The sequence below is a fragment of the Peromyscus californicus genome, unplaced genomic scaffold, assembly GCF_007827085.1.
Source record: "Peromyscus californicus insignis strain IS unplaced genomic scaffold, ASM782708v3 Scaffold_21__1_contigs__length_65335640, whole genome shotgun sequence".
NCBI classification, from domain to species: domain Eukaryota; kingdom Metazoa; phylum Chordata; class Mammalia; order Rodentia; family Cricetidae; genus Peromyscus; species Peromyscus californicus.
In genome coordinates this window covers 46,297,765-46,320,353 of record NW_026294514.1, presented here as the reverse complement: position 1 = coordinate 46,320,353, position 22,589 = coordinate 46,297,765, and the positions used below count along the sequence as shown (strand labels likewise).

General features: G+C 46.5%; 1 protein-coding gene and 1 long non-coding RNA gene across 13 annotated transcripts in view; one reads left to right on the top strand and one right to left on the bottom strand.

Annotated features, from left to right (window-relative positions):
- The window catches only part of Fbxl17 (F-box and leucine rich repeat protein 17), a 466,425-nt gene extending 461,578 nt beyond the window's left edge, over window positions 1-4,847 (bottom strand). For 2 of the 5 annotated variants that reach the window (XM_052750236.1, XM_052750235.1), the window contains exon 1: window positions 3,623-4,838. In XM_052750236.1, coding sequence (XP_052606196.1) covers window positions 3,623-4,759 — 1,137 coding nt within the window. In that variant the 5' untranslated portion in view covers window positions 4,760-4,838. Of the gene's footprint in view, window positions 1-3,622 lie in introns of all 5 variants that reach the window. The other 3 variants (XM_052750239.1, XM_052750238.1, XM_052750237.1) reach the window with 3 other exon arrangements.
- A 595-nt stretch (window positions 4,848-5,442) lies between these two features.
- Window positions 5,443-22,589, top strand: part of LOC128117833 (uncharacterized) — a 91,170-nt gene continuing 74,023 nt past the window's right edge. For 6 of the 8 annotated variants that reach the window (XR_008220926.1, XR_008220921.1, XR_008220923.1 and 3 more), the window contains exon 1: window positions 5,443-21,397. This is a non-coding gene — a long non-coding RNA (uncharacterized LOC128117833). The remainder of the gene's footprint in view (window positions 21,398-22,589) is intronic. The other 2 variants (XR_008220925.1, XR_008220919.1) reach the window with 2 other exon arrangements.

Here is a 22,589-nt window from a genome sequence, read left to right as displayed (position 1 = left end):
TATAAAGACCACACTGCAGACCCACACTGTAAGAATTCAATGGCTTACAAGGTGTCTGCAGTAAGCAAACAACTTCCCCCATTCAGGAATGCCTTTCATAAACTCCCTGAGAGAGCTGAGAGAGTATTCAAGTCTTCTTAACAGTATATTCAAAGGATGTGTATAGCTGAAAACACACTGGGCTCCAGCCCAGGGTATGCCATTCACTAAAATATCTTTGAATGAGACATTTCTTCTCGATTTTTGTATTTATTAGGGGGTGGGAGCAACTAGAGGGTCTCAACCATCACTTCCTGTTCTTGAGTTACATAACTACGATTTCCAGGAATGCTTACTATTTCAAAAAAGAAGTTCCATTTTTAGAGGACCAATTGTTACCAAAGGCTTCTAAACTGCCAAGCACATACTCTTCAACCTGGAATTCCACTTCCTTAATCCCTAGCCTTGAAATTATTACCATGGGTGTATCTGCATACATAATAGTTCTAGTAGCAAAAATAAAACTGGAACTATCTCTTAACAGAAGGCGATTTAATACTATGGGATAGTAAGCAGTGGTTTAGAAAGAAAGTATATGGTACAGAAAAAAGGACTTCCAAATAACATTAGCCATAACAATTACAGCACATGGACAATTTGATGCCATGAGCATAGGGGGGGAGGTGTGGGGGGGAGCTTAAGAGTACACAGCTCTTTCTGCAATGAAGGAAATGTCCTATACAGCACAGTCCAGTAGAGGAGGCACTGAGGACATGTGACTGTGGACTTCTGAAATCTGACCCGTATCACTGAAAACCACCTGAATGTTAAGTTGTATTTAACCGTTGTAAATGTACACACATGAGCTAGTGGCTAACACACGAGATGGTGTGGATCTAGAGAAGGAAGCTCAACTGTCAACAGTGGTTACTCCAGCTCGGGGAGACACAATGAAATGGCCAGGTTCGGCTGAAGCAAAGCAAACTCTGTCTTGGTTGGCAATGCTGGAACACTTCAAGGAAAGGTGCATTTACCACTAAAATAAAGAGAGTCACAAGCAGCCTAGTTTGTGACTTTGCACTACTTGGAAGAAACTGGTCAAGCATGGTGGCTTTTCCCAAAAAAACTTCCTTTAAATCCTATTTCCTCCCTAACCTCCATTTTTTTTTAATAATTTACAAAGGAGGAGGAATAAGAGGAGAAGGAGGAGGAGGAGGAGGAGGAGGAGGAGGAGGAGGAGGAGGAGGAGGAGGAGGAGGAGGAAGGAGAAGTAGCAGCAGCAGCAGCAGCAATACAATCACTAACCCACTCTCAGGGAGATGGAATCTGTGCCTCTCCAGACATAACCTGCCTAACACAGGGAGAAGAAAAGTTGCCATGGCTTCCAAGGTTTCCACCCCAAAGCAAACACCTCAGGTCCTTACCAGAGTCAGAACACCTCCAGCTTTCTACAGCTCTAACGTGATTCAACTTCATGTCAGCCATAACCTTCCCTTAGCAGCACAGCATACTCATGCATACTGAATCCCAACCCAGACTCTGATCACTCACTCACTCACTCACTCACTCACTCACTCATTCATTCATTCAGAACTACGACAGTGTATGTAGCGGGGACCTAGACCAATGAACAAGACGTGAATTCACAAAGCCACTGTTTTACAAGTTCTACGTGGGTTGGCAGACATTGAAAATCCCTCCAATTCATCCTGGCCCAACTCACTTCATGTGGAATACCACTAGGACCTGATACTCAGACTGAGACTCTTTATTCAAGCTTCTAGCACAAAGAATAGGAATCTATGTACCATGTCCAAATACTCCAACACAACAAGCAAGTCCTAAATGTCTCCCGGACCAAGTTTTCAACAATTCTTGGGGGAAAAAAAAAATAGAACATAGTAGATAATTTCCCCTTTAGAGTTTCCCTTTATTATGAGATAACACCCCTTCTTCTTACTTAAAATTTAACATGTTCTACACTAGCATGGTGGTGTGCACCTGTAAGCCCAGCACTCAAACTGCTGAAGCAGAGGAACAAGAATGAGGAGGACAGCTTGAGCTGCACAGTGAGACTCTGTCACAATAAACCAGAAAAGATAATGAACAATGCCCTTTTCTTCATGATAGAAGGACTTAGGCAAAGTGAGAAAAGTCTTAGTTTATCTCAGTTTGCTTCTACAAGTCTGACTTGTCAAATAAGACAGCCATGAAACTTCTACCAAATGTTTGCTGACGCTTTATTTATCCATGTCATCCAGTGATTGAAAGGACTTGAGAAAGTTTCCTCTACCCTCAAATGCATCCCTTGCACACACACACACACACACATACACACACACACAATAGTTACTCCTCCAAAGAATACACCTGCATAATTAAATCAACACAGTTTGACACAAGGTAATGGTAAACTTGCCCACACTTTTGCTGTATTGTTCACAAGAGCATCGATGTCACAGTGAAACAGATCCAAACACAGAAGTATAAATATGCAAAAAAGTCTCATCAAATAAGGTACACTGAAGGGACAGGAATAATTGTAATTCGTGACAGTTACCTCAGTAACAATAAAAGTAGCCAAATTCTCCTGAAGGTTATTTCTGGCTAGTCTTACTTAAATAGCATCCACACTGAAAGAGGTGTGCTAACAAAGACAGAAAACAAGGGGGGAAAAGAAGTTAATAATGTAATACAAACTCTATCACCAAGTTTGTCCTGACCAAACTGGAACTCTGACTTGGTAATTTAAAGTGACATGAAGTTCCCACCAGGCACTTCAACACTGCACTCACTCCACCCCTAAGAAAAAAGGACTTCTGACTTGTGGTAATAATTCGAGTTTGTATATAAAGGTAAAGACGGTAGGAAGGAAAACCAGCGTCAACAACAGGGTGGTTGGGCTGGCTTTGGTTCAAGTCAAGCTAGCCAAAACTCCCTAGTTCACAACCCAAGTGTGTCCTTTAATTTATGGGTGTGACCTTGAACGAACCATTCAACAACTTCAAGCCCAACTAGACTGTTACCTTCACAAGAGAATCAAAACTCCTCCTCTTCCAGGCTAACCAATCTATGTCATCTGCCCCAAAACACTGAAAATGTCCGTTTCTTTTTGCGTATAGTACATATTAACAGGACTTATCTCACACCATCAACTGGAGAAATCCATGAGATCTGTAATACAGAAAGCTCGGATACAGTGACTGATCACGCTAAGTGCTTAACAGAAAGGAAGTCACTGCCACTTCCGAGCAGCTATCAAAACTTGAAAACTTTCAAACACCACGATGCCAAGTCGAGCCCCACTCTGCACACACTGCTCAAGAACGCACGTAGATCCCACAGAAATCTAGTAGTTTCTACATCGGGGGGCTGTTAATGCAATACATGAGCCCCGAGGTGTGGATAACAGGCATAAGCTACGACAAGGCATTTGGCAAACTCCCAACTTTTTCTACTTCAAAACCAGGCTGAAAGCTCAGGCCCCACTGGCTTCCTAGTCTCCCCTTCCGGCGTCCCCCGGCTGTCAAGGAACCCCCCTCCTCTGCACACAAGGGGAGGAGAGAGAGAGAGCCTCGGAGGCGGGGGTGGGGGGCCGGGTTCGGGGAAAGCGAGCATCCCTGCGCCTCTCGCCCAGACCCACCTTAAGCAGGATGGACGGCGGCAGTTGGTTGATGTCTGGGATTTCGGGGGGCGGCTCCCTGTGACAGTCGCAGGGGTTTTCGGGGGGCTCCTGACAGTCCGCGTCGCCACTTTCTGGCTGCTGCTGCTGCTGCTGCTGGTGCGGCTGCTGCTGGGTGGACGAGGAGGGGGCGGCGCCCCCAGCTCGGACAGCATCCCCGGCGGCCTCGATCGGGGCACACTCGGAGGCGGGAGAGGCGGGCGCGGGGCAGAGAGACGGCGGCGGCGGCGGGGGCTGCTCCGGGGCCTGGCAGCAGCCGGCATCGGGCGGCCGCGGCGGCGAGGCACCTCCCCCCGCGGGCCCTCCTCCTCCTCCTCCTCCTGCCCCGCCGCCGCCGCCCCCGCCGCAGCCCCCGCCGCCGCCGTCGCCGCCGCAGCGGGGCTGCTTGCAGGGGGTGCAGGCGGGGACCCCGGCCCCCTTCCGCTTGCAAACCATCTCGAGGACCGTAGGGGACTCGGCCTGCGGCGGCAGCGGCGGCGGAGGCGGAGGAGGAGGCGGCGGCGGCGGCGGCGGGGGCGGCGGCGGCCCCCGGAAGAGCTGCACGGCGGCCGGCGGTCCCAGGAAGCGCACGGGCCCCACGCTGGCCAGGAAGAGGCTCGGGCCCTGCTGCTCCCAGGCGGCGGCCGCGGCCAGCCCCAGCTCCTTGCAGCAGGACGCGGCGGGCGACGAGGCCGAAGCGGCGGCGGCGGCGGCGGCGGCGGCGGCGGCGGCCGAGGACAGCAGGAAGCGGCGGGCGGCGGCGGCGCAGTCCTCGGCGGCCAGGGCCGCGTAGCGCCGCGCCAGGTGCTGCGAGGAGACGGCGGCGGTGGCGTAGGCCCCGTCCCGCGGCGGCGGCGGCGGCGGCGGCGAGAGCGGCGGCTCCTCCTCTAGGCCGGCGGGGGCGGGCGCGCCGGGGCTGTGCACGATGAAGCAGAGCATGCAGGGCCCGCGGAAAAAGCAGTCCCGGCTCCGGGGCGCCGCCGCGGGGTGCGGGGACGCCTTGGCCGGAGTCCGGCGGGGCAGTCTAAGGAGAGGGCGCCGGCGGCGGCACCAGCTGCAGCAGCGAGGCCTCTTCTGGCTCGGGCGGTTACGCGGCTCCTTCGAGAGAAGGTGGCCCATATAGAAAGGCCCCCGAGGAGGGCGAGCGGGGACGGGGCGGGAGGGGAGGCCCGAGGGGCGGGCTCCGGCGGCGGCGGCGGCGGCGGCGGGGCAGGCCGCTGGGCTGGCCGGGCCTCTGCCCGCCGCGGGGTCGCCCGCGCTGCGCACCCGGCACACGCGACGGCGGGCGGGCGGGCGAGCGGGCGAGCGGGCGGGGGAGAGTGGGGGGGTGGGGGTGGCGAGCGTCAGCCGCGGGCCGCCCGGGTGCCCGACGCGGGCAACATGCTTGGGTCTCCCGGGAGCCGGGAGAACGAGAGGGGCGCGAGCTGTGGGGACGCGAAAGGGAGGGAGGCGAGTCTGCCGGCTGGGCCAGCCGGTTCAGTGAGTCAGGTCAGTCAGCGCCGCGCCGGGCGGGGGAGACGCCGGGCCCGCCTCGGACCATTTTAACTGCGGCTCGGCCGGCGGCGGCGGCGGCGGCGGCGGCGGCGGCGGCGGCGCGCGCGCCCGCGACACGGCTCGCCGCCGCCGCAGGAGCGCGCCGCCCGCTCCGGGAGGGGGGCGGAGCCGGCCGCGGGGGCGCGCCCAGGGCGGGGGCGCGCGGAGGGGTTCACCCTGGGCGAGCGCAGGCGGCGGGGGAGGCGGGGCCTCTCGAGGCGCGCGCGCGCGCTCGCTGACGGGGCCGTGCGCGCGCCCGGGGCGCTCGGCGGCCTCGGGGTGCACGCCCCTCTCCAGAGGCGGGCGGGCGGGCGGGAGAGGCTTCCGAGCCAGCTGTGTGACATCCGTTTCCACGGCCGCACTGACGTCTGGAGGTGTAAGTTCAAGAGCTGCCATTGGCCAGGCGCGGCTTGAGCTCTTCCCCCTTCACTTCCCACCCCACCTTCGGCCCCGGGACTCCGCAACGGAGGCCCGTTGGGAACCCAAGAGCCAGTTTTCCCGGAAAGGCGGCGGTGGAGAGCCCGGAGGGAGTGACACATGCGCCGCCCTTGGGTGATGGGTGGCAGTCCAGTGAGGACCCGTTAGTTGTGCGACACCACTGATGGTCCTCATTTTGTCTGGGTACCTGTTGCACGCTGCTGCTGCTGCTGCTGCTGCCTTTGCACACAGTTGCAAGGTGAGAGCACGTATCAGATTACCCATGTATGCTGCAAGGTAGTTTCTCAACACAAGGAGTCATCCAACATTCCAGGCTTCAGGATCAGTGTTACTGTTGGCACCTTGGAAATCCCAGTTTGTCCACGATATGGAGGCCCGTGCGGTGCCCACACGTCAGGCTTTGGTGACCAAGGTGGGAAAGTAAGCTTGCAGCTGACCCTTTAGAAATCTTAATTACACTGATCCTGGCAGATACGGTAGTAACAGGTTCCCTGGTATGGAGCGGTTAGCTTTCACAGGGAGAAGGTAGGGATGGCTGTCTTAGTCTCTTCTGCTGCAAAAAACAATACTATAGACTGGTTAAATTATAAACAGTAGTTTATCTGCCTCTTGGTTCTGGGGGGGCTTTGGAAAGGGGAGTAACATCGCGCAGTGTCAGCTAAGTGGCAGGGCAGGAGACAATCCGTCGTTGTTTTTATGAGGAACCCATTCTTGTGGTGGCAATCCAGTCCTGAGGACTCCAATGTCCTCATCAACTCTTAAAGGATCCGACTCTTAGTAATGTTGCAGCCACACTGTTTGCAGGGGCAGATTTCAGCGTGAGTCTTGGAGGGGACTTTCAAACCATAGTAACGGTTCTAAAGCGGGAGAATGGAAATGAAGAGGAAAAGGAAGAATGTCTTCGTTGTGACTGGAGGAAGGAGGAAAGGAAACCAAGTTTGGAAAGAAATAGGGTAAATCCTGTTTCTGGAAGTTCCTAGTTTCCATTAAATGAAGGCCCACTGCCTGCTGAAGAAGAGTGGTGGGTGTCTTTGAAAGCTACCAAGAAGAAGGCTGGGGATGTGGCTCCACCCTGACATACCATCAGATTTTTGCTAACAATGGTCTCTTTTTTCAGAAACCACCCTTTTAAATCTACATATTCAGAAATCCCACTTCCAGGGCTTGATAATAATGAAATGGAATTCAAGAAACAAAGATTTGTCCGAGAGACTCACATACCTGTTGCAATAGATTGTGCTGCCTGAACTCCTTTTTCCTCTAGATATTACCCATGTGGCCATAGTGGGTATCAGGGGAGGGAGTCTTCCAGGGCTCCAGACCTTCACTAGTGACAGGCAGAGTTAAGGCCTTATAGATCCTTTGCTGTCTCCACTTGGCTATTCCTTGAGCAAAAAAAAAAAGGCTGTTCTTCAACTGTTGGAAAGTATGGCCCCGTCAGATTCATGTGAGTCAAACACAGACCTACCCTTTGACACATCAATCCCACATCTTGTATTCGCCAAGAGAAATAAAACCCTTTATCTACAAAGAGACTTGTACAAAAATGCTCATTGCAATTGTACTTAGGATAGCAAAATCCTCAAGAAGCCCAGATGTCTATCAGTGGGAGAATGAGTAAGTTGGAATATTCACCCAGTGCAACACTACTCATGAATTAAAAATAAAATAGAATATGAATGAATCTCACAAATGTGTGTTGAATCAGACCGTGGAGTTAGAACCCAAGAGTGTCTTCCTGATTTTAGCTAGTCTTTTATAGAGAGCCTGGCACCGTGCGGGCCCATCAGAGCTACATATGTACTCTTAACTTCAGATTCCTATTTTTAAAAATGAGTTGAACAGATGAGTCTGAGACTTTTGAAGTTTCTGAAATTTACAGTAGCTACTTTATTACAATTCCCGAGCCAGTCAGCAATGAACATACTGTCTTTGGTCTCCTGGCTGCACTCTGCCTTCATGAGAAGTGACATCTATGTTGGACAGTTAAGAAATCTCTCTGCTCTCACCCCCTCCCTTCACCCACTTAGATCTTGAAAGGAAAAAAAATTCCTCAGTTTAGCATTGCCACTTAACTCTTCACGATAGTACAGCTCTCAGTCTAGGGGTTCACACCTGTAATCCCAGCACTGAGGAGGGTGAGGCAGGAAAATTGTCACAGTTCAAGGCTTGCCTGGGCTACTGACATTTACAGGGGGAAGGGTAAATGCTGTTATTGTCATTGTGGTTTGAATGATAAATGCCTCCCGTAGTCTCAGACATTTAAATACTTGGACCCCAGCTGGTGCTGTTGGGGTTAGGTTTAGGGGGTGGAGCTTGATGGAAAGGTAGGGAGCAGGCTTTGAGGTTTCAGAACTTCACAACACTCCCAGTTCACACTCTGCTTCCAGCCTGTCCTTCAGAACGTAAGCCCTTCCCTTAGGACTCTAATCCTGAGACTGTAAACCCAAACACATTTTCTATGAGATGCATTGGTCATGGCGTTTTTATCAAAGCAATGGAGAAGTAACTAACATAGTCACCGAAACTGTAGGAACTCAGTACCCTAAAGAGTAACACAAGAAACAAAACCATGAGCAAGAGTTAATACATTGCGATTAGAGACCGTTTTGGGCAGTTAAATATTAAAGAAAAACTAATAAACCCCATAAGCCTGTGTAGACAGAGACTAGACTGGTCCTTTCAGCTAACCCTTGGTAGTCCTGCCAACATCTGGCCTGGCATTGTCAGCTAAGTTACATGGTCTCTTGAGCATAAACAATCACCAAACATCAATGTCACGTAGACCACTGTGGCCATAGTAGAGAAAGTGAGAAAAAAAAACTCTCCACAATCATGTCTGAATACATCAAACACACCAGCATCCTCCATACTTACAGTGGGCAGGAGGCTTGACTAAAGACACCTTTGTATTCTGTGTTGTAAGGGCATATTTGTACCTGATACTGTAGAAAGGAGTTTGCACATACATGCGTTTAATAGCTTTTTAGGCACTGCAAATGGCTTGTTCTGAGTTAATCCCTGCCCCCAGCCCAGAGACTTATAGAGGAGTAAAAGGGTGATATCTAAAACACTTAAGATTGAGCATTTCAAAAGTGCCTGGAGCCAGATGTCCATAAAATGAGAGACACAGACATCACAAAGTTCATAGATCTGGGTGACAAGGGAAAAAACAAGATTTCTAGATGAAGACTATGTACCCATCCTTCAGCAGCTCCCTGTGTAATCGGCTGGCTGGAGAGGAGATACAGCAGTTATTTCTTTTAAGGTAGTGGTCTGCTGCCCTGTCAGAGCACTGGATCTCAACAGAGCCAGCTTAAATGTTTAATTCCTAACTGCTCATTGGCCTTTATGGTGACAGGCATAACAAACTCTAGTATTTGGGTTTCCTAAACCACAAAGCTGAACATGTAGCTATTGTAAGTGACTCCTGTTTTCTGACCACTTAAAATGACAGCTTTGCTCTATTCTTCTTGTCTTCTGGATAATACATGTCAAAATATCTATTCCTAGAAGCTCTTCTGCTCTCCAACATCCTCTACCGCCCTCAGAATAACCCCCAAAGCCAGATTCCGTAGTCTTTCCAATGCTCTCTTAGTAAGAGTTGCTGCAATATCTCATGTTCTGGTTGCCTGTTTGCAACAAGACATTAATCTCAACTGTGTTTGACTAGGTATGTCTTTAGCTGGGGGTAATAGCACTTACATCACCGTATATCTAAAATCACTCCCTCTACTGTACTTATTACCCTGCCTTTTTTTTCTTTCTTTCTTTCTTTTTGACTCATTGTCACATGTCTGTCTGGAAGTTTGGCAGTTTGTTTTCTAAGTTTGGTGTTTGTTTGTTTGTTCTTGGCCAATTCTGTCCCACTAGAATGCAGGAGGGAAAAAATGAGTTGGTTTTTTTTGTTGTTGTTGTTTTGCTTTGTTTTTTTCAATTCTCAGAAGGTAATTTGGCAACTATGTAGAAGAAGAGAATGAGAACAGGTAATTAGTAGGAAGACCAGCAAAGATTATTCAAGGGATCAGAAGAAAAGCTTTGAATGAAGGAAGGCATCCTTGGGACAATGAAGTAAGATAGGGTTGAGCAACATTTCTGATGTGGATTTTCAGGTATTTCTGAATTATTTATTAATTGAGTGGAAGGAAGAGAATGATGGATAGGAAGGAAATGAACACCAAAATTACAACTTCCATGTTCCTGACTTTCTTTCAGTGAAGCTCAATGTACTGAAATTTTTTGCGAATGTGAGCAATATCCCCAACCTAGGGATACAACAGTAGGATGTGCACTGAAGTAAACTTCAAAGGAAACCACTTTGAAATAAAAGCCTTAAATTGGGCGTGGTGACCTGCACCTGTAATAGCAAGACTGTGTTAAAAGACAAACAATAACAAATAGGCTTTTCTCTCTTGTCTAAAATATACTGACTTTTAAGTTCACATTTGCCTGTAAAACTTACCCATGCATAAAAAGGCTTTTTAGTGCATGCAGTTGGGTAATGATTGTGATGCACTGCTCAAACATCATATCAATGATACAAGAGCATATTTGTATAATGACACATTTTCATGTGTCATTAATCCTACCGATTGTGGTTGAGGGGATGGAGGGCTTGGAGGGCCCTTGTAGAAGGCAAAAGAAAATAGCTTTGGCATCTGGAACTCATGGAACACACAAGGTATCCAGAAATGTTAGAACAAATAGATTTTAAAAGAATTCACTTTAGGAAGACAACCTTGTTGTTGGTTGTTTTTCTTCTTTTTTTTTGGGGGGGGGCAGGGGGGCTGCCACTCAGTTCCCAAATAAATCACACATGGAGACTTATTCTTAATTATAAATGCCCGGCCTTACCTTGGCTTGTTTCTAGCCAGCTTTTCTTAACTTTAAATTATCCCATCTACCTTTTGTCTCTGGGCTTTTTATCTTTCTCTATTCCTGTATACCTTTCTTTACTTCTTACTCGTGACTGGCTGTGTGGCTGTGTGACTGGCCCTAATGTCCACCTCTCCTTGTTGTCTTGCTTTTTCTTCTTTTTCCCAGATTTCTCCTTCTATTTATTCTCTCTGCCTGCCAGTCCTGACTATTTCTCTCTCCTGCCTCGCTATTGGCTGTTCAGCGCTCCATTAGACCATCAGGTGTTTTAGACAGGCACAGTAACACAGCTTCACAGAGTTAAACAAGTGCAACATAAAAAATAATGCAACAAATCGTTGCATCATTAAACAGATGTGCCACGGCATAAACAAATGTAACACATCTTAAAATAATATTCTACAACACAACCTATTCTTGAATTTATTTCAGACACTAACTGCCACCCAGACTGTTCTTCCTTCGCCTCTCTCTGGTCTCAGCCCAGATATCCCTTTCACAGGACCACCTCTTAGTTTCTCTGCTGAACTGCTCTGTAGAACTCCTTCACGCCATCACCTGCAGTTGTGGTTTCTGTTTTAGTTAATGAATTAAACCCTACTTTGTTTACTTCAGAATAATCAGTGCCTATGATTGTTAATCAGCTGGATTTTAAAGGTTGCATGTCTCCCGTGAGTCTGATCTAACTAGGTGAACCACATAAAAGCAGGTCCAGAAGTGAATCATGGTGAAGTTAGGGAGGTTCAGCACAAGCTGCAGAGGCTTTCCTGTTGGCCTTGAGAGGGTTGTGTGGCAAGAAACGGCAGGTGACCTCTGGAGACAGATGAGCCTCTAGCTGACTGACCCCTGGAGCTCAGCCTGATAAAAAGCTGAACAGAGAACACAGCTGAACCCAGGGCAGGACTCCTGACTTGCAGATCTACAAGCAGTACCCAGGTATTGCTTAAATCCCTTTATCTCTAGGACTTGTTTTTTGCAGTAACAGAAAACATGTCCAAATAGTCCTGTGGAATCCAAAACATAGTTTTAATAGGAGAAAGCAAATAATTATCCTTTGTATAAAAGAAAACAACTAAGTAGTACTTAATATAAATGATTTCTTGTTCTCCAAATTTTACATATGTTATTGGGATAATTAAGGCAAATGTGGAGGTTTATTGTACTTTATTTGATAAAGATCCATATTTATCATTTTTTTAATGAAATAAATACAACACAAAGATCTACTACTTCTATTCCCTCAAGTCAGTGTCCAGCTAAGTCTTATCATTTTATTTTCTCATTTTCAACTGGTGCAAATTAATCTATCTAGGTTTCCCTAACCAATTTCATTCGTTTTCTCCCAGAATTTAATAACATTTGGGTTTCTCATTACACAGCTTTTAAATTGCTAACAGTAACCCAAGGCCAGATAATTAAAACTGTTTCAGTGACTCAAAAATAGCAAGCTATGCATGAGTTGGGGAGAATTGCTCTCCTTCCCCTCCCCACTCACCCATCCACCAACACCTAAGGCAGATAGGAGAGCTGGCCCTGAAGTCACAAGAGCAGGAGAGCCATCCCTGCCCTTCACCAGCTGCGACACTTGGGAGAGCAGGCCCTGCACCTCACCTGGGCAACACAGTAGAGCCAACCCTATTGGCAGAGGTATAAGTGAGCCAGCCCCAATGTTGTAAGCATAGGAGCTGTCCCCACTACTCGTCTGTCATGAAGTAGTGTGGGAGGAAGAGAGATGCCCCCCTTACCCCTCGCCCCTTACAGCCTGCAACAGAGGAGGGAGCAAACCCTCTCCCTTACCAACTGCAGCACTCAGGAAAGCAGGCCCTTTTCCTCGCCTAGGCAGCACAACAGAGCTGGTCGGAGGTGAGGGTGACCCAGCCCCAGTGTTGTGAGCAAGGGAGAGCTGTCCCCATCACTGACATGTGGTGGCATGGGCAAGGGAGAGGTGGCCTCACCCCCACCCACACCCCTGCCCATCAATTCCTGAAACAGGTGGAGGAGCTGGCCCTGGGATCATAAGAGCAGGAAGACTCCCCCCCCCCCACCAGCTGCAGCACTTGGAAGAGTGACCCCTCTACCTTGCCTGGGCAACACAACAGAGCTAGCTTTGGTGGTGTAGGGTATGGGAGAGCTGCCCCTGAGGGTGTGAAAGCAGGAGAACTGTCCCCACCCTTTTCTCATTGCTTCAAGAGGTGAATTAGCCCCAGCAATGCTGGAGAGCTCAGCCTGGTGATGAGGACAGGGGAGAACTGGCAGGCTGACCAACCCTACAGCTCCCCATGCTCAGAACCAGTTATGGCTTGGCCTGCACCAACATCTACCTCATCTGTGATCTACTGGAGCACATGAAGGGACCTGACCTGCAGACCCAAAGCTGCAGGATCTCCACAACACAGGGCAACAACAGGATATCCGAACAGAGTTCCGGTGAGGGCCCATCATCAATAATGTAGTAGAAACCAGAGACCTCAGACCAGACCAATGACTCTTTGCAATGAACACTTGCAAGTAAAGATATATGGACAAAGGAGTTTAACTGTGTGACTCACTGTGTCATACTACAGCTTCTTCCACAATGAGATTTTTAATTTTTTCCCCTTTTTACTCTTAAATTTTGTTTTATTTTGAGGGGTGTAGGGGTGGAGGGTAGATGTGAAGGGATGGGGAAATGAATGGGATCAAGATACATGATATAAGACACAGAATAAATAAAGTAAAAACATGCTTTAATAGAAAAAAAAGCACTTTCCCAATACCACATGCTGACAATTTGTGGTATTATTCTAATAGTCAACCAAAAATTTATGTTCCAAACATGCTTGCTCTGCCTTGAATGTGATGAGTAGATTGCCCCTTCTTAACTCATTTCAAATACCTAGAGATAAAACAGTCAGAACCAGGATGCACATACTGAAGGAACTTCAGTGCAATCCCTTCTGTGACAGGTGCAAGCAGGGGACAAGGGAAGGGTGTCAGGACTCCCATTCATCACAGACCACCAACTACAGCCTTCACCTCTCCTCTGGTCCTCTCTGATCCTGCTGGCTTTATAGTCCCTGGAGTACAGAACTTTTTCCTTGTGTTTAAATGGTGGGACATTGGTCTTTGTCAACACATAGGGAATGGGTAATTTTTTGTGGTTATAATAAAGGCTAGTTGGCTTTCCTCTCTAAAAATAAAAACAATAATCACACTTAAGTTTGAAAAACAAAAAGGAAGAAATGACTTGGTAATATGTTCTCTATGACCTCGTAAATTGCACTAGCTCCCCTGACCTTTAGGAAGATGCTTAGCGTGGGCACATCAGCAAGGCTGTCTTGTGTGACCTTGAGTTTTTAGTCTGCTCTACTTGCTTTTTTAATACATCATATTGGTTATTGTTACTATGTTAAATGTAGTTTCATGTGTGCTGCCCAGCCAGACCAACAGTATGGAACAATGCAACTGGGTCATCCCTATTTGGAATCCACGCTTACTCTCTGTTAAGATGAGGGTACAAATTTTTTCTTAGTTTTATTTACTCTTTGAAACTAGCTTGATCTTGTCGAGGTCTTCTGTAGGTAACCACAGCTGCCTTGAGTTCATGCCTGCAACAGCCCTGTCAAGTCCAGAGGACAGCACCTCACAGCCTTCTTCCCCATCTTTCTGCTCTTACACTTGATCCCCCTGCCCGCCCTGCCCCCCCCCCCGACGTTCCCTGAGTCCTGGAAGGTGAGTTCTTCTCCTCCTTCTGAGGGTGCAAATTTTTAAATGTGGTCTGTAACACAACTAGTAAAGTAGATGAGGGAATAATTCCCTAAATTTGGTTGTTCAGTAAACTTAAGAGTTACCTCTCCTGTTACAACTGAACACTGCGGGTGAGTAAAGTCAGTTGCAGGGTTTTCTTTGAAGGGAATTACTGAAAGAACTGTTGTCTTGGGTAGCACAGTGTCCTATGTAGCTTCCTTTCATGGCTGCTTCATATCTTCATTTCAGCCTTGCTGCATGTGTGACACAGAAAAAGTGACTCCCCTGACATAAGTATATTTTATCTCTATTTTCTTCAATGTATGTAAAAATTGACAGCCCAGGGCCAGTAACATGGCTCAGTGCCAGAGGGGCTGAGTTTGATCCCCAGAACCAATGTAAAGGTGGAAAGAGAGAACCAACCCTAAAAGTTGTCTAACCTCCACTTGCCAAGCATGGCACGCCTGGAGCCATTCTCACACATGTTATACACACAGTAATAATAAACAATTAAAAAGGCATGTTAAAAATCAACAGCCCACAGCATTACTGAGTTAGATTTCTTTCAATAATTTACATCTTTCTTGCACTTTAAATGAGATGTGATCTCTGTTGAGTTAGTAATATGTAACACAAACACAGACCATGGTAGGTATTGTTTTCACAGGCTGTCAATACAGAAGAACACTTTCCAAACTGAGTTTCTTCATTTTCCATATCAACCATGGATGGATAAATAATATCCTCGCATCACCAACATTGAACATTATTATACATTTTTTAAATAAAAGAATAGAACTTACTTTGAAAGTGTAAGGGTACTAAATGATCAAAATCTTCACTGATGAAATTTTATGGAGCACAGTCATTAGACGGTGAAAATTCATTATTACTAAAGGAACTTTAATTCTGGAACATACCCTAAAACCAACTTTCAATTGCATTGCTTATTCCGTACTGTTTCATCTACTTCATTATCAACCAGCCTCCTCTCACCCCTGAAATAACCTCATTTCTAGCTGTCTTTCTATTCCTTTCTACCTCCTAATGATATTAAGATATGCTTCATAGTATCTTCTTATGGATTTAGTTCTGGGAAATAGTCTGTGAAGAATATTAATCCTTTTCAGGCACATTAGAGAGAGTATTTGCTAAGATCAAGTTGGAGGATAATTGCTCTGAGAAACGTTGAAGAGAGGACTAATGGGGGGAATAATAGTATCTGGAATAAAACGTGAACATGGAAGGCATTTTCTGGAAAAACAACTTATACAAATACATATATATGAGAGACAGGGTGAAAGGCAGAAATGTAAAGCTCCTCACATCTGCCACAATAATTTTAAGAAAACCCAAATGATTCATAACTGTAGCTTGTATTTTCCTTTGAGGTAAAATTGAGTCGAAACAAAGAAGTACAGATTTGCAGTGTTAGGGAAAGTCTGGTGATTTCTGAGGAGAATAAGGCAGCAGCTCAACCATAGAAGAATACGCTTGAAACCAGGGAACCTAAAGGAAAGACAAATTCATGTTCTATTTGGCAAGATTCTTTCTACTTGGCAAGATTCTTTCTAAAATCTCACTCAGCTTTGAAAGATCCCTGCCTGTCCCAGGAACATTTAACTCTATGTCATTATCCATTAGAGTAATGTAAATTGAGCCCATAATGAGATTCCAGCAAAACCTATTACAATAACTATAGTTATTGACATAGCAAGGTTATGGGAGAATTAACTTTACCAATGATGGAAATACAAAATGGTACAATTGCCTTGGGAAACCGTTGCTAATTTCTTAAGAAATCTGCCAGGTGTGGTGGTTTACCCCTGTAATCTGAGCACTTCAAAGCTTTAAGGCTCCAGGAGGATGAAGGCCAATCTGAGTTACAGAGGGAAATTCTGTCTCAAAAAGTCATGTAATTTAATTTAGTTTAATAAATAGTACCGTTTGTTCTCTTAATCTCTATCTTGTTTACACAAGAGAAAAGAAATAGATGTTCACACTGTCGGGCCCAGATCGAGGGGACCCCCCCAAAAGACCACCACGGAGACCGAATCCCATATGTAAAAGCAAAGAGCTTTTATTTCAAGCTCTGAGCTTGGTCTCTTTGTCCGACACAGCAATGTGAGCAGAGAGCCCCAGGCCCAGGCAAGTAGTAGTGTTTTTTATCATAGCAGAGGTTGGGGTGAGGGAATTTCTAGGGTTCAGAACCCTGATTGGCTGACATTTGTCTAGAGGTATCTGTAAAAGGAAAATGGGTGTATGCTAGGCTCAGGGACATCTGATGATCTTATCTAATCTTATCTAATGGTTGGAATGTTTGGGATGTCAGGTACTTCCCCTTAGATGCTGGCCCATCCCTGGGTGGTGTTAGCTTATGGCTTTTCCTAGATCCAGGTGTTACCTGTCAGTAAGCTTGTCATGGCAGTTGTGTGGTCAAGGTGTTTCCCCACCCCCCCCCACACACACACACAAGCTTTTATGTGTACATTTGCAGTAACTGTTAAGCTACCTGACACTGGAAGTGAACACCGAGGCATCCACGTAGTGGGTCCATCTCCATTAAGAAGCAGTAATATGCTCTGTGTTCCCACATGTATTGGTTTCTTGCTTACTGCATGATTTGGTTTATATTCTTTTCCTAAAAAGGCAAATTTGGAGAGACAGAACAGCAGAGGTTGCCAGAATCTGTAGGGAGGCAAAGAGGGGACATAGTCAATGATGCAGGGTGGCACGTTTTCAGAGAATTAGAGAATATTTTTCATCTTGAGTTGTGCATTAGTTACTTTTCTTTCACTGTGAAGAGACACCATGACTGAGGCAAATTATAGAATAATTTATTGGGAGCTTTCAGTTTCAGTAAATCTATGACCCTTGTGAAGGGGCCCCAAAAATAGCTTGATCACACAGCAGCCACGACAGGCTTAGGGGCCTACACACAGCTTCTGTGACAGGCTTACTGGCAGGCAACACCCAGATCCAGGAAAAGCCTTAAGCTGATACCACCCAGGGGTCCACCCAGGTGTGAGGAAGTAACTGACATCCCAAACATTCTAACCATTAGATAAAGTGGCCAGATGTCCTTGAGTCTAGCACACACTTATTTTCTGTTTTATAGACACCCCTAGACAAATGTCAGCCAATCAGGGTCCTGGACCCTGGAAATCCCCTCACCCCAACCTCTGCTATGATAAAAAAAACTCTGCCCCTGAGCTCAGGGCTCTTACCGCTGTGTTGGACAGACAGAGGGACCAAGCTCTAGAGCTTGAAACAAAGGCTCTTTGCTTTTACATATGGGATTAGGTCTCCGTGGTGGTCTTTTGGGGGTCCCCGTGATCTGGGCATAATAGCCATCGTGATGGGAAGAGAACATGGTAGCAGACAGGCAGGCATGGTGCTAGTGCAGTGGCTGAGCGCTTACATCTTGAGACAACAACAAGGTAGAGAGAGCCACCTGGGAATGGTGTGCGCTTTTGAAACCTCAAATTTTGCCCCTCCTAATCCTTCCCAAATAGTTCCACTGGGGACCAAGTATTGAAATACATGAGCCTTTGGAGGCCATTTTCACTGAAAAGTCTGTGCCAGGTCCAGTGTCTCTCTTTCTCTCTCCCTCTTTCCCCCTCTTCCTCTCCCCCCCCCCCCTCTGTAATTTGTGGATCATGTGAGGTATCATCTACTGCTCTAGTACCATATCCGCCACCACACTCCCTGCCATGATGATCATGGACTAAACCTCTGAAAATGTAAGCAAGCCCCAGTTAAATGCTTTCTTTTAAAACTTGCCTTCATTATGGTGTTTCCTCAGAGGAATAGAACAGTAACAAAGACAGAAGTTGGTACTTATGAGTGGAGTTGTGGAGGGACCCCAAAACAGCTTGACCACACAGCTGCCATGACAGGCTTAGAGGCCCAGACACAGCTTCTGGCAGGCAACACCTGAATCCCGGAAAAGCCATAAGCTGACCCCACCCAGTGGGGCCTGCATCCTAGGGGAAATACCTGACATTCCAAACATTCCCTATACCCTAGACAAATGTCAGCCAATCAGGGTCTTGAACCCTGGAAATCCTCTCACCCCAACCTCTGCTATGATAAACCCCCCCCCCCCTACCTGAGCTCAGGGCTCTCTGCTCTCACTGCTGCATAGGACAGACAGAGAGACCAAGCCCTGGAGCTTGAAGGTAATAAATGCTCTTTGCTTTTACATATGGGATTCGGTCTCTGTGGTGGTCTTTTGGGGATCCCTGCGATCTGGGCATAACAGAGTATTCCTGTAGCAAGACTGACCATGCTGTTAGCTGGAGAAATGTGGAAGACTTTGGGGCTCTGGAAAGCCTGGAAAGCGGTTGAACACTTGAAGCGGGTCTCAGTGGGCCATCCTAGTTGTAAGTGAAGGTACCCTGAGACCACTGAACTAGACTCCTCCATGAATAGAGAGAAAGTTTATTGGGGTTCAGACTGCCAAGGCTGCCTCAGGGTGGGAGGGACAAATGGTGGGAAAACGAGCAGATTTTACATAAGTCAATGAGGTGTCCAGATCGCAGGGCCCCCCAAAAGACCACCACGGAGACCGAATCCCATATGTAAAAGTAAAGAGCCTTTATTTCAAGCTCCAGAGCTTGGTCCCTCTGTCTGTCTGATGCAGCAGTGAGAGCAGAGAGCCCTGAGCTCAGGTGGGGCAGAGTTTTTATCATAGCAGTGGTTGGGGGTGAGGGGATTTCCACAGTCCAGGACCCTGATTGGCTGACAATTGTCTAGGGGTATCTGTAAAACAAAAAATAGGTGTGTGCTAGACTCAAGGACATCTGGCCACTTTATCTAAAGGTTAGAATGTTTGGGATGTCAGGTACTTCCTCACACCTGGGTGGATCCCTGGGTGGTATCAGCTTGAGGCTTTCCCTGGATCTGTGTGTTGCCTGCCAGTAAGCCTGTCACAGAAGCTGTGTCTAGGCCCCTAAGCCTGTCGTGGCTGCTGTGTGGTCAAGCTATTTTGGGGCCCTTTCACAGTCAACAGGGTTGGATCTTTGAGCTGATGCTGGCTGTTCAAATTGATGGGTTCTAGGTGCCCTTGCTCTAGATGGTTTACCTTTGGGGAGCTGCTTGGAACCTAACATTGGTAGGTGCTTAGAAGACAATAATGGTGAGAGCCATGTGGACTGTGTCAGCCTAGCTTAAAAGGTTTCAGAAGGGAAGAACTTCAGCGAGTGGCCTAAAGACCATTCTTAGGATATTGTGGCAAAGAACGTAGCTGCATTTTGCCCTTGCTCTAAAAGTCTGCCTGAGGCTAAATTGAAGAGTCCTGAGCTAATGTCACTGTGGGAGGAGATTTCAAGACAGCTTCTTATATGGAATTACAGCGGAAGGAGCAAGAGGGACAAATAGAAATACAAAATGTACAGTTTGAGGAGAAAAGCAACACCAAGGCTGTAATTGTTGGAGCCAAGTCCTTCTTAAGGGGGTGGGGAGCTTGAAGGAAAGCCTGATGCTAACTGAAATAAAGGGAGTGGTATACTCAGGACAACACACCCACCTAATCCTGCAGCTTGTAAAAAGGAAAGCCTATGGAGCAAAGGACATCAACTAGTCTTTTAAAGCTTATGCAAATGAAGCCATGGAGAGGGCCAGGTTTTAGCCCTAACAGGCAGCAGAACTTGGCAGCTTCAGTCACATGATTTTGGATTTAGAGTCAAGAAGGATACAAGAAAGGGGTCATGGGATCTTTCGGGTTATGGGACCTTCCTTGATGGTTAAGGAATGCCTCTGAGATCAGGCATTTGACAAGGAGGCCCTGAGAGACCGTGTGTGAAGCTGTGAAGATGAAGCCTGGATTGCCTTGGAGACCCCAAGATGTTGGGGGTGCTAAAGCCATGAGATATCTTCCAAGGAGAGCTGCAGACAGGTGTGGAACCACCCCAAGAGAAAGAAGTGTATTGCAGTCAGCAAAGCTGGAGGAGTGCAAGACCCAAAGAGCCATATCTTATAAGCCCTTGGACATCAGGAATAGAGATAGAGAATTTGGAGTTTCCCTGCTGAGTTTCAACTTTGATTTATATGGTATTTCCTCATTGTGCCCCTTTTGGAATGATGGTGTACGTTCTGTGCTGGAAGTATGTAACTGGCTTTTTTATTTTATAGGGAGTTACAGTTAAGAGATAGCCTCCAGTCTCAGAAGAAATGTTGGGCTTTTAAACAATTAATATTAAGACTGAAAGACTATAGGACTTTTAAAGGTGGACTGAATGCATTTTGCATTATGCTTTGACTACAAGCCTGTGGAAGTCAGGGAGTGGGAATTGATAGTCTGAATGAAAATGACCCCATAGGCTTTTATGTTTCAATGCTGGATCCCTCTAGGAACCTACCTGTCGGAAAGAGAACTGACCACAAGTTGGCATCAGAATTCCATCTGCATGCATGCATGCACCCACACTCACACACACACACACACACAAAATAAAATAATTTTTTTTTAACTTCAGTGTCATGAAAATAAAAGAGTAGAATATTTTAACTGAATCCAGGGAGAGAGCAGAAATAAAAATACCAAATGTAGGCTGATTGGACAGGGTGTACTGCATGACACACGGCAGCTCCTAATGCCACTGGTGTGAATGAGGAGGTGCTGGGGGGCTGGAAAGACAGAGGAGCAAGGTGAGTTTTTGTCTGTTTTGTTTTTAATTGTTTGAGGAGGACGCTGCAGGGGTAGGGGGCAGATGTGGCAGGACTAGGGGTGGGCGGGTGCATGGTGTGGCATTCCCAGAGAATTATGTTATAAAAAGAAAAAATATTGTGGGTGAGAGGGAGAGGCTGGGGGCAGGAGGAGGGAAGAGGGGGATCTTTGATTGCTGTGTAAAATGAATGAAAAAAAATTTCTTAATTAAAAAAAAAGAGAGAGAGAAAAAGAAAAAAAACCCAAATGGATGAACCTGGAGTGTATTATGTTTTGAGATAATAAATCTAATAATATTATATCTCTGTAGGAGAAAATCAGGCATGGCCTGGCAGCCAGCCTGCAGTTCTAAATAAGAAGCATGGCACACCATGCTCCTGAAGTCAGAACACTGAATTCTGAAGTAGCATGAGCAGCCAGTAGCTGGCCTGCAGAGGAGTCTGCACTCTCCACGTCTCCTTTTACGGACGTCTTTAGAGACCCTGGTGCTGTGAACACTCACTGTCCAATCGGAGGTAATGTGCTCACCAATCACTGTCCATAGGCTTCTACTGTACATGTAGCTGTTTACATGCAATAAAGCAGACACTGTTCCCTGATACCATCTCCAGAGTGGTTTATTGTTGTTAGAAGTTTTTACTCTTTTTGGCGGGCCAACTCCCAAATAAATCACACATGGAGGCTTATTCTTAATTATGAATGCCTGGCCTTAGCTTGGCTTAGTTTCTAGCCAGCTTTTCTTAACTTTAAATTATCCTGTCTACCTTTTGCCTCTGGGCCTTTCCTGTTCTCTTACTTCTGTAAATCTTACTCTTACTCCGTGGCTTGCTGGCTGTGTAGCTGGGTGGCTGGCCCCTGGTGTCCTCTTCCTTCTCTGGCTGCTAGCTCTCTTCTTCCAGATTTCTCCCTCTATATATTCTCTCTGCCTGCCAACCCCACCTATCCTTTCTCCTGTCTTGCTATTGGCCAGTTCTTTATTACACCATTAGGTGTTTTACACAGGCACAGTAACACAGCTTCACAGAGTTAAACAAATTAACATGAGCAAAAATAACACACCTTAAAATATTCTACTACAGTTTATCTCCATGCCCTTTACCAACCCACAGGCATTGCTGTCTCGACAAGGGATACTCTATTAACGATGGCATATTTCTATATCTGTAAACACTTGGATCAGCCCTGGACATCTGGACAGGGACTAACGCTACACCTCCTTTATGAAAACCAGCAACGGCGGGTAGATACAACTCAATGGGTTGTTTGTTTTGTTTTGTTTTTTTATACCACAATTTTATTTTTATTGTCTCATTTGGACTCTGCTTAGTATTAAGTGAAATTTACACCTTAATTTGAGGGAATTAAACATTTTAATAGAATTGTGTTTTTAAATAAGCATGAGGTTTCTATAGTTGGTCAAGTCTTTATGTCCCTCAGCAAATACTGTGTTTTCAAAAACACTTTCATTTCTTTTTCCTAGTTCACTTACAGTGTTTGTGGTACCACAGAGTTGGTCATTCCTAGCCTACAGAAATGTATAGTTGTTTTTCATGTTTGGCCTATTTCACATGATAAGTTGAATGAATAGATTTCTACATATGAGGTGATAGTTATATTGCTGGAATAGACGATTATCTTAATATGAGTGTACTATTATCTTAATATATGGTCACAGTAATTTATATTTTATTTGGACTTTTGAATATC